Source organism: Rhamphochromis longiceps, linkage group LG11, assembly GCF_057381845.1.
Source record: "Rhamphochromis longiceps isolate RC_006_pf linkage group LG11, R_longiceps_female_GT1.1, whole genome shotgun sequence".
In the NCBI taxonomy this organism is placed as follows: domain Eukaryota; kingdom Metazoa; phylum Chordata; class Actinopteri; order Cichliformes; family Cichlidae; genus Rhamphochromis; species Rhamphochromis longiceps.
The window spans coordinates 36,957,033-36,969,695 of record NC_140567.1 but is presented as its reverse complement, the minus strand read 5'-3'; the positions used below and the strand labels follow the sequence as shown (position 1 = coordinate 36,969,695).

Sequence of the window (12,663 nt, the reverse complement as noted above, 5' to 3'; positions counted from 1 at the left end):
TCCAGAGCTTAGAGCTTCAGTGGACACATTTTTAGGTGCACCTTGTGAGTATTAGCTTGGACTGCCTCGGTGCGGCAGAGATTCATCAAGGTACTGCAAACATTTCTCAGATTTTGATCCATATTGACATGATAACATCAAGAGATTTGTCAGCTCCACAGCAGTGATGTTAATCTCCCATTCCTCTGTGGAGGGATTTGGGTACAGTGAATTCCTTTAGTGTTCACGTAACCAGTTTGAGATGGTTTGAGCTGTGTGTCATGGCAGGTTATCTTGCTGGAAGCAGACATCAGAAGATGGGTGCACAAAACCCACAAAGGGACAGACACAAAAATACACAGTGGGTAATTTGTCTCCATTTATTTCTTAACAGATATGTAATCAGTCTCATCATAGATAACCAGCTGGAGCACACGCTCAGCAGTGACAGCAACACTCACAATGAATACAAACATTTCCACCAATCAAGCTGCTGATTATAAGAAAAAACATTGAAACATGCGTCCTCATATTTTAGACATCATACACACTATGATGTGTTTTCAATTCCCTGAATGGATTATGAATAATCTGACAGGTAACACAATTTAGTTTCACCTTTGACCTTTGTTCAGTAGTGAAGAAGTAACTTAAAAGACTGCTGGTGGTTTCCAGCTCCATCTGTTCACATTTTCAACTGTCGTTTTAATGCATCTTACCACCATGCCGGCTCTACCACTCTTAAATCAGTCAATTCAAAGTTGCAGCATTCAAGCCAGAACCATTTATACTGGTGTCTGAGGTTGCCTCCAACAAATTCCAGCTTGGGGCAAAAGGAGGAGTTCCCCACCGTGACGCCCGAGTCCTGAAGGATGGTGGGGTCAGATGTTCTTGCAGCAGGACTTCTTCTCTGTGTCTTCTGCTTTAGGGCTGTTCAGGGTAACTGCACTCATGGGGCCTCGGACCACTTCCTTACTGCTTACCTTCTTGTGAATCTCTAATGGCATGAAATTGATATATATATGATGGCGCAGAAAGAATGAAAAAGTAGAAAAGTGGTTAACAAAATAAAACACAGTAATACCATGGTTCTGGGCCGCACAAAAGTATAGAAGGCTATGATTAGAAATTTACTAATAACTGGCACGTCCACCATGATTTTCTATGCTATGTAATAAGCAGCGCTCAAACCTTTCAAAAATGTGGCTCCACCACTGTGCTTGACAGTTGGTCGGAGGTGTTTGTGCTCATATATTGAGTTTGCTTTGGGTCGTCTGTCCAAAGCACATTGATCCAGAAAATGTGTGGTTTGTCCAGATGCAAGAGAAGAGGCTTTCTTTTGATTACTATTCCAAACAAGACACACTTATTCACTCTTGTTCTAATTGTACTGTCATGAACTTTAACCTTTAACATGCTAACTGAGGCCTGTAGTCTCAGAGGTAGCTTTTGGTCCTTTGTGGTTTCTCTTAGCATTGCATGATCTGATCTTGGGGTGAATTTGATGAGACCTATCCTCCTGGGATATCTGGTAACTGCCTTGAATTATTTCCACTGCACAATGATGGACTTTAAATTGTTTGTAAACGGGTTTATAGCCCTTCTCAGGAGTTGCTTCTCCAAAATGTCTTTCCTCCATGGCAGCTGAATGCTCCAGGCCTGCGAGCCTTTTATACAGGTGCTCACACTCGCCGATGATCAGCTGATAGCTGACAGCTGAAGTGCATTTGAGTAGCAACAACCTCTTAATTCCTATAAAAGCAGTACGGGTTAAGTTTTGTCAGTTCTGCTTATATTTACACTTTTGTCGTATAATGCTATCATTGTTCTTCACTGGCTTTTGTTTACTGTGTCTCTTTTCTTCTAATTGGGATCATTTTCATCCTTTTTTTATTGTATATTTAATGTATTCTTTTAGATTATTTAATCCCTTACCTTCCTGCTTTTCTTTTTCTTTATTAAATTTTTATTGTTACGTTTGTCTTCTGTAAAACATTTGCCTGTGAAAAGCATGATATAAATAGATATCACTGGATTTCCTGCTGTTTCTGGAACATATTCTATATTGGAAAGAGGAACTGACCACAGGAGTGGAAAAATTGGTAAGAGTAAGGGTAACAGATGCATAATTTATAGTAAATTTTCACAAAATGTAGGAAAAGGAAAGGCAAGGAGAAATGGCATTTATTTATATCAGCAATATAAAAACACATGAAGCATGTGTAAACATAAATAAATATATATATTACCTGCTAAGACAGTGGTAAATGCTGCTTCTACATTTGTAGAATCCAAGGCTGAGGTTTCCAGGAAGAAAAGGCCTTTCTTCTCTGTATTAATAATGATACAAACATTCATGATTAAATTCACATCTGTGCTTATTTTATTTTTCACTTTTATCAAATTGTGTCTCTAGTTTTAACATTGGGGTGTTTGAAATGCGCTCTGTAATAACATTGCATACTCTAGCTTTAATCAAATAATAGGAAATTAGAGCCACAAAGAATGATTGAACAGGAATTTGACTTGATTTCATAGACACAGTAATAGTCTCCATAATTATCAGAAATTAAATTCTGCTGCAGTCCTGGATGTGAATAAAGCAAGCACAAAAGTGAAAACATAATCATTTTTCACAAAAGTTGATAACATTTCAAAAACATCAAAGATGTTTTGCTTTGGAAATGAAATGCAGGCGCAACATTTTTGAGTAACATTTCTTAGTCTTTATAATTCTCTGACATACGTCTTGGGGTTTGAAGCTGCATTTGAACATCATTATATGTTGGAAACATAGAATTTCACTCTGTATCAACATGTTCTTCTTTAAAATCTCAATCTCCTCTTCTTGCAAAAATCATATTTTTGCTTTTAGTTGTTGCTAAAAACAGGAAACATGCAGCTGACAGGTTCTGTGAAATCACAGAGATCCTTTCTGTACCTTTTCTCTCAAGTGAAATGCTGTTCTCAGTTTTGTTGGGGCAACACAAAAAATTCCCATTAACGGTAAATAGAACAGAACACATGCACTAATTTCTAGGTTTAGCACTTGTTGACTTTGTACCTGCAAAGTCTTTGGCCTCCTCATTAGGCACTGATCTCTCTGACTCCAGGTCAGTCTTGTTGCCTACCAGCATTACCACAATGTGGGGGTCAGCATGTTCATAAAGCTCCTTTAGCCAGCGCTCCACACTCTCGTAGGTGAGGTGTTTGGTGATGTCATAGACCAGCAGGGCTCCAACAGCACCTCTGTAATACCTGTTAGGATGAGGCAGCCTTTACAGTTGCACACAGAAATCTTTACGCTTGAACTAAGCAGCTAAATGACAGCGATAATTATGAAGTGATTTAAAAAAAAAAAATCAGATTAAAAATCATCAGAGTGACATCGTGTTCATAAGGAGGGAGTAGATGGACATATGTACTCAAGTGCTTATGGTATTAGTTTCAGCTGTCGCCAGTATGGAAGCATAATAGGCAGCTCCTGCCGCCGTCCATTGAAAAAAATTAATTAATGACTTCTGATTGCTCTGAAGTTACGAACCAGTCAATACTTCCCCAACAATCACAATTCTGCTCTCCTCTTCCAGCAGCATAATTAATTCCACTTTAATAGGTTTTAGCTGCTTGTTACAGCACAAATGGGAAATTCCATGGGAGTGAGAATTTGCATACTGGAATAAGTTGGCCAGTAATTACTCAAAAAGCCACGCTGTCAGAAAAGAGCTAATCCAGTGGTGTAGCATATCCTCAGATTTCCCCGTGTCTTAAAAATAAAACGGACATGGTTCTATTGTTTTAAAACCCGTTTCCACACTCTTAATCCTTCTAGTTTAATTAGGGAAGAAAAAAAATACTGAATCAGTTGGAAGAGAGAAGCACTGAGTGTTCAAAGGAACATCACTGTCCTAACAAGTGGATTTTAAATGTGCCAGTTGGAAAGAAAATGGAGACAAGAATGTGCTTGTGGTTTTTCAGGTAATGCGGGAGGTAACCGAGGATCAGCACCTGTCCTCGTGGCTGTTTTGGCTGATAACAGCACCGCCTTAAGATGTCGACATACAGGTTTGCTCAACAACTAAGCAGCAGGAAAACAGGCATGTGGACTGCAAAAGCATTGTGCGTGTCGGTTTGCAGGTGTGCATAAAAGTCACACATTTTTAAGATGCATTCTTAATGAAGAACACATATTAGTGACAAAAGAAGATTGCAATGTGAACCATTATTTTATACCCACCAGTTTAGATTAATAAACTTGATTTAAGACAAGAGTTGCACATACTGATTGTTGATTTTAACAAACACTGATTGCAGCAGAGTTTTCTGCATGTGCTAGCATTCAGATAGAATGGCAACCTGCCCTGACCTATGAAAACTGGAGTCTCTAGTTCCCCCTATCCCATATGGACTGATACAATGACCTAGATAAAATAGGGTCATGCAAGATGACATGACTAGGTTACAGCCTCCTAATGTGGACTTTGTAGGTCTATAAAATGGGACTGTTGTATGACAACACTGATGTTGACAGACACCTTGTGCATAATGGTGAGACTGTGGTGACAGCTGACAAGAAGGCATTATGTGACATCCTGGAAAAAGAATGTAATGATTTTTTTCTGGACTGTAGCGTTATTCATTAGTGAATTTAGCTGTTTCAGCCCAACTACGCTGGCCAAGTGGGAAGCAAACTGTCAATACAGATCATCTGAGGGAGTTGCCTTTGTGTCCTGTTAAGCACAGGATTTTTGTCACGCCTGCTCCTGCACAAGGACACAGTTGGTATGCGTAGTTGAGTAGAAAGAAAGTAGTTCCTACAGGAACCTGATCAAAATGACGTAAAGCAAACATGAAGCCAGGGGGTCGGAGTTGGCCTGGCACAGACTTCAATCCGGCACACTGGATGTTCATAAGTTGTGCAGATTTTCCTACTGATAAAGACTTCCCCTGTAGCCATTTAGGCTATGCCAAAGTAATTAAATATTAGAGAAACAATTAAAGAAAGTGCTTTTCACTATCTACTATAGAAATTTGTGATTTTTTTACAACTCAACAGTTTAAAAAAGGACATTTTCTGTCAATTAACAAATGACAGAACATAACTTGTTCACAGTGAAGTTTTACTAACACGACATCTGCAGACTGGTTCTTGTTGACGTTGTATTTTGATAAGCAGGAATGAAAGTTCACATCCTGATTTGAACAATAACCCCTATTATGCATGTGCATTTTATAATTACAATATAATTACTGGGTAGTGAGCTACCATAACCTTCTGTAATTATTCTCATTTATTAGTGGGATATTAGTAGTATATACTCACGCAGATGTGATGGCCCGGTATCGCTCCAGCCCAGCAGTGTCCCAGATCTGAGCTTTGATGGTGAAGTTGTTGAGCAGCACTGTCCGTGTGCTGAACTCCACCCCGATGGTTGTGCGGCTGTCATGGTTAAATTCATTTTTGGTGAAGCGGGACAACAAATTGCTCTTTCCTACACCAGACTCTCCTATTAGAACCACTGCAGAGGACAGAGAGAAATTTTAATTAGACATTTCTTTTTTTGTTGAAAGCCTGCACTCAGCCATTGCAAAACTAACAAAGCCAATCCCCCGAGATCCACTTCATCCTTTACAACCATTTTTGTCTTATGCCTAGGTGTGTCTCCTGTAGTTGCTCCATAAATCCACAGTATTTGCTGTCTGACATTGGGCTAATTGCACAATCAGGAAATAACTTCATGGTGAAAGAGTTAATTATTTGAGGTAAAGCACGCAGAGGAAAGAATGCAGATAGAGGGCAAACAGAGTTAAACGCCTCTGCTTAGTTGTAGTTTGTGGGGTTTGAGTATATCTCAGTGTACACTGGACGAGAGGGTGGCTGTACAATCAGCTGCTTATTTGATTTATTAACAGCAGTAAATAAGTGTGACAGTTTATTTTTTCTTTCACAGTTTGGCTTTAGGCAGTGTTTTTATTTCTGAGTGAAGCTGTGCAGCACACAGATCCTAACCTTTTTCTGGGCCGTTCATTGTTCTTGGTGTGACTGATTAATATTTTTAAAATGTATTTTCTTTTAATGCGCTGCAGATTGTGTTTTTTTCTCCTTCATTTATAAATTCTGTGAAACACACGTTTCCCTCCTGGAAAACTGAAAGCCTTTGGGGTCTTTTTCTCTTTTCCACGAACAAGCCGTTGTTTTTGGAAATAAAACCATCTGCAAAGTTATTCCAAATCAGGTGGAACGAGTTCAACTGCTACTTCCTTTTTGCCAGAGCAACCTACCTACTGAGTAAACAGGAGAAGTAACACAGACACCCCCTGTGTACATGTCAGTGACTAATATTTGGGTTTCAGTTGTTAAGTAGCTGACTCAGAGAGAAAAAAGAGGCTTGGCTTAATTGACAAAGATAAAAAAGTATGACCACACAAAGAAAACAGAAAAAATGAGACCAGTGAATAACTGGATAAGATGAAGTTACATGTAACTGCTGTAGATTCAGTGAGCCAAGGTGTTATGACATCTTCAAAGCCATTAATTATGACATACTGTTTTTGATATTTGTTAACCCCATCTTGTTCCTAATCTCAGCTTCAGCTCATTATTAACGAGGAAATACAAGCCTGATGTCTATACTTCCTGCCCGGATGTGGCTCTAAAAAATGTAGTTTTTCTGTATCTTTATCTGTATTTATCTTTATCTAGATTAGTGTAAATAAATACTGAAGAGGCAAACAACTAGCCTGGCAATGTTGTCCCATAAAACTAAACCTACTCAGTGCATCAAATGTCATTTTGTAAAGAGTTTCTAAAGGTGTTTTAAGGGATAAATCAGTGAAATTTTAGATGTGGTAGTGAATAGATTTTTTGGATAGAGTCAGCTGGCAAGCAATTTCTATCCATGCACATTATAAAAAAACATCAATGCAAGAAGTTATTCAGTGGTTTAGTGAAACTTTTAAGTTTGAGGTGAGCTAAAAACCCTACCAATGACAGAGATGGTTTACCTGGGCAACCAGAGCCTGGACCGACCGCTATAGTGACCAGCCGTCCACAACAAAGAAATGCGTGATGTCGGGGTGTACACATGTCCAAGAATAAGAGGATTCTACAAAAGTATTATTTATTTATTACATAAATAACTAGTGAGTCTATGATGTCCCAGTGAATATTAAAGTAAAAGTTACATTTTAATAATGTTTTAAAATTACTGCGCAAATAAGTTCCATGGAGCTCTACACAGACAGCTGCTGAGTGGTAAGTCTGCCTTTGGAAACAGGGATGTGAAGTAAACTGGGACTGTTGTCCCAGGAGGGCCATACCAGTAAGCTTATACAAGTTCAATTTAATAAATTTGGGCAGAATTGAGTTCAGCTTAGTGGTGCAGCCCTCCACAGCAGTCCCAGGCTCTCATATGGCTCCTTGGAAACATTAATTCCCCACCCCCGTTCATCAGTCTAACTATTACAAACGTGAAGAGCTTATTTCTCCCTGCAACTGCATGGAACATTTAAATCAAGAATTCTCAAATAGCAAAAGATAAATTTTTTTGTGTATATGTGCAGTTACCGGGAAATCTAAAGTACTTAAAGATTTTTATCACGAGACTAAATTCAGCATTTGCCAGTTTAAACTCACATATGCTGAAAACTGTTATTTTTAGAGACAGACTCTCAGCAGGGTTGAAGATATTTAAAGTAAAGACGTGATCAGTTCTTCACCTTGATAGCAGTAAATTGTTGACTGCATGAACACGCTATTGGAGCTGTAGCAATGTTCCATTACCACGCTAAATGCTGAGAAAACAATCTCACCATAAGATCTAGTTCTTCGTAACTGTTCTTCATCATCAGGGTTGCCCATTAATGCAACGTGTTAATTTTCCACTTCCATCTGCTGAAAAAGCCGGTGTGATTTACAATGTCAGAGCAGTTACTAATTTAACTGTGGAGTGACACTTTTTTTTTAACTTATCTTCTTTTCTAAGTCTTGCGAAGGAACTTTGAACCTTGTCTAACATGGCCAACAGCTTTCAAAAATGTGAAAAAGAACTCCAACAAAACCAAACAACAACTGAGCAAAACTCCATCTGCTGTTTTGGATTTATTGAAAGCTGCAGAAAAGCAAATAAATTCTGGGAGATTGTTTTCTCCACACTGCTGTTTCCTTGAATCAACATCAGTCAGGGTTTGAAAATAATTTGTTTTCCTTTTTTTTTAACTCTCTGAGCCACAGGACATAAAAAGTGCTATTTTCCGCACCTTAACACTGGCTGAGTCCCATAAAATCTAAAAAGACAAATAAGTAAGCTGTGCCTATGTTTGACCTGAAGTCTGAGGTCCTGCTGAAGAATATTTTAGGTTATTGTTCACCAAGATAAGTGCGCTGCTTTTGCTCCCCCCTTTTCTCCTTGTCTACTGAGTAACTTCTAATCAAACAATGCCTCATGTTTCCATAGCAACACAGGACAAGCGGCCTTCGAGCATGTGGCCAGTCTGGTTTGATCCTCAGGAGGCCAAAAGCTTAAATTTTCACTTTCTTTGCTTTACTTTGCTGTCATGACCTTCAGGCCTGGAAATGTAGTTGGTGTAATGTACACAGTTCTGCTGCAGGTTGAAACTAAACACCTTAACGGGTGAATGTAGGGTTCACTTACAGCAGTGGGAGGAGCTTGTGGTCTGCTGGTCATCCCCCAGGAAACACTTCATTTGGGGAATTTTGCTGAAGTTTTATACATCAGTTAGGACCTTTTACATGTTTATGGTGGAAAGGCTTCTTTTTGTTTGTTTCTTTCTTTAAGAAAAATAAAAATCAGGCGTGAAGCTCTCTGGCATTCTGTACCATTGTCATGTAATTATTCTCAGCTTTTCTATTTAATATTGTCCCTCCCGAGTTAGCACACATGTGGGTATGATTAACTCTTTGGTCCCTGTGAGAGCTGAGGCTTCTGTCCGATATCAGTTTTATTTTGTTTGAGCAGCAGCCTGTTTCAATATGCACGTAGAGCCAAACCTGCTGTCATTTCTAAACACCTGGACTTTATAGCTCAAATACGATTTTGCAGGATTTGTGTCCATGCTCAAAACTCTCTGCAGTTGCAAATGCTTTGGATGATTTTTATAAATCATTTACATTTCAACTGGCTTTAAATCTAAGGAGGACAGGCAACATTATCTTAAGATTAGTCAGCAACCTAGCAAAAACACTTCTGAACAAAGAGAAAAAACTATTGCATAACTTACTCTACTAACTACATTTTCCACAAAAGGTTCAGTAATAGCGCTTCCACCACCACATTATTTATTATATTTTATTAAGATGCCATGGTACACACCCTACAATGTTTCCTGTAACCCAAATATCATGTATACAGTGCATGTAGTGTTCTTTTCTTGTATATTGTTTTATTTACTTTTGCACCTTTGTAATCATAATTCTTAATTTTACTGGGGGACAAATGTGTGCGTGTCACCTCAACCCTGCCTTCAGATCTACAGTTATACTTAACAATACCAAAACCACATTAAATGTTCATAATGGCATCCTACATGTTCATTTGAAAGAGTCAATATTAGTATGTACATAAGCCTGCTAATTAATTTTAATATCTAATTACCAATTCAATTTTATTTAAATTTATACAGCAAAGCATTTTAGGCAAAATGAAGAGACAGGAACACCAAATTTGGCGCTATATAAATAAAACTGAATTGAATTGAACACTAATACAATACCTCCTTTTCCAAAAATCTGCTCAAACTGATTTCACTGATTAGTTTCTTTGAGCTATCGTTGGATGGATTGAGGCCTGCACACATGCTGAAAAAGGCCTCTAGTTTTGGTTTGGTAGATTTGGTTTCCTGGGAAGTTTGTTAACGTTTATCAGCCAGAGAAACATCCCTTCACTGTCAAGATCAATACTGCAATAACGAGTGTCCATTAGAAGCAAAACTTCCAGGGAAAAATGATTTTTAAAACCTCATTTTGGTGAGAGCTCTTTTCAGAAACACAAAAACTTGGTGGTGATGTGCTGCTCTCGCTCCTCGTGCATGCAGTAATTTGTCCTACAGCAGGATGCATGATGGTTTACAGTGTCTGGATGGTGACCACTGGTTGCACACTACTTATTATGAGGCACAGTTAGATACTTTTAGTGCACTATTTAGGGTATAATGATACTTGGTGAATATCTGAAGATACACCCACGTTTGCTAACACCTTAGGCCAATTAACCAATTGACTAACATGTCTTTGGACTTTGGCAGAAATCTGGGGAACCTGGAAAAATCTCAATACAGACCAGCAGGTTCACACCCAGATCACTGATGCAGTCAGGCGGCAGCACAAACCACCGTGCTACCCCTTTGTAAGAGTTACTATGAGTCACATTTGCATCTCATTGCCTGTAGGCCTTTTTCACAACAGATTATTTGTCTTGTCAAAGCAGGAAAAGCACAGGTATGGATTTCACTACACCAACAATGACCCCAGCTTCATTAAGTGTTTCAGTAAACTGGTCCAGTGAGCCAGCATTCACAGTGCTGAGGCTCTCCTTAAGCAGAAGACAGGAGTCATTAATGTGATGAATTCACTTGTGGCTGCGTGCTGATAAATTAAAATGTTTGCTGTGAAAACACTGTGGAAGGAGTAGCCAACACATGCCTGCATGCTTTGGTTACAATAAAGCCCCCTTTGTCCTGTGAAGTGTTTAAAGATTAAAGTCTTTATCATACCGACAGAGTTTTTGTGGCAAAGCTGTGTCGTGATTTTTAAGATTCTTTTTCGGTTGTTCTGATTTTATCTGGGAATATGGACACAGAGCGTTAGGACATACACCACAATGCTCTATAATCCACAATAATACCATTTGCTGGGTGAGTCTGTGTGTGATCCCAGTGCCTTTGGAGGCAAATGTAGACCTGAGGTAGGGGGTCGGTGTGTGGACAATGAATAGTTGCTGTAGCATCTAAATAAATAAAAAGCCTGCTATTATGACTTGTCCTGCCTATTATACTGAAGTACAAGGTGAAGTATATTTTGCACTGTAGTGTTCTGCAGTCGCGTCCATCTGGCCACAAAAAGCGTGGGCGTCTGCAGGGCTTCGTGTTCACTAGCTGATTCGGACTCTCACATTCATGGAAGTGGAAACTCACACTAGCATGACAGTACGTTTCAGACTGGGTTTTTTTTTCTGTTTTTGGATATGATGTCACAGAGAGTGGGTTGCTCTTTCTGGCTGTGGATGCAGGAGACCCACTGTGCTGTTCCACCCTCCTCCGAGAGGGGAGACGTTCAGAAAAAAATGTATTAAAGCTAAAACTGAGGGGCTGATCCAAGGCCCAAGCATGACTCATGCAAAGCTACTTTAATTCCAAGAATAAAGATGAGCTCATTAAGAGAAATTCAGCACCTTAAGCAGCAGGATATTAGTTTTTCCATTAATTGGGAGTCTGTGAAAGTAGACGGTATCAAAAGTTGGAATAAATGAAGTCAGTGTGTATGGAAATGACTTAAGCAAAAAAAAAGAGAAAAAGTTCTCTGCCCATAGCAACAGCCCCAACTTCCTGAATGTAAATTTTCAATGTAAATTTGAATCCACAGACTGTATATAAAAGATGGCTACAGGCATGGTGAGGTCACCCACTGGTTTTCCATTCTGCTTTTCCAAGCTTCTACATTAGCGCTTTGGTCTGGCTGTTAGTTGTCTTCATTATTATTAATATTATTATTATAGCCCCGGTTGTGTCCACTTGGTTGAAACGTGCTGGTCCTTAAATGCTACCATGTGGAAAAGCACGATAGAGCAAATACTTCCTCTGTTGTGCAGACTGAATTCTAAATAAAATTATTAAAATGTGCTATCAAAGCTAAAGCGGGTGATTTTTTTAATAACAGAAAATAATTTGTTTACAGTGAAGATTTACTAACGTGACATCTGCAGACTGGCTCTTGTTGACACTCTAGTTTGACAAGCAGGAATGAAAGTTCACATCCTGATTTAAACAATGGCCCCTATTATGCATGTCCGCCCACAGAAACAATATGCTGAAATGATGATATCACTACAGTACTGCTCGGCTTTGTTGTATTTCACCTGGAGCAAATATTTCAAACAGCTGACTGAGCTGCATCCAGAGACCTACTGTACGTGCACACTGTCGTGCATCACTGTGTACCGTTTATTACTGATCTGTGGCATTCTGTTGACACACAATCATGCATACTCCTCTGCTCTTGTTCCTGGAAACTGCCAAGTTAATCATAAACAAGGAAGTATAATTAGAGTCCAACTGGACATTACTGTGTGATACCTTTCTGACACTTTGGGAATATGCCTGGTGATTGACTAAAGCGTGCAGAAGGATATTTACTCACCCTTAAAGACAAAGTTGTAAGCCTCATCTGACCCCATGTTTTGTCCATTCAGTGTTGCCTCCTCCCAGTTTACAGCAGTCTGATCACAGGATGTAAGATGACACTGAGCAGAGACCAAAATCAGCTTGACTTCAGGGAAGAAACTGGCAGCAAAAAAGGTTTTAACACGAGTGGCAGTCAACAGCTTTCCTGACCTTCACATCCTTCCCCTCCCGTGTGAGTTAAGAGAAGGCTGACTTGTTTAAACAGGACATGTGGAGCGTATCCAGGTCGTTCTCCTGCAGCAGGCGGGGCCTGAGTCAGGAAAAGGC

At 39.3% G+C, this 12,663-nt stretch overlaps 1 protein-coding gene across 1 annotated transcript; it reads right to left on the bottom strand.

Annotated features, from left to right (window-relative positions):
- Window positions 1–345: 345 nt before the first annotated feature.
- rab25b (RAB25, member RAS oncogene family b) lies at window positions 346–12,663 on the bottom strand. Its single transcript, XM_085423881.1, has 6 exons — window positions 12,547–12,663; window positions 12,353–12,455; window positions 5,303–5,498; window positions 3,044–3,237; window positions 2,229–2,309; window positions 346–976 (listed from the first exon to the last, which is right to left on the bottom strand). Exons 2-6 carry the CDS (start codon window positions 12,387–12,389, stop codon window positions 861–863), a joined length of 624 nt encoding a protein of 207 aa, XP_085280007.1. The 5' UTR covers window positions 12,390–12,455; window positions 12,547–12,663; the 3' UTR covers window positions 346–860.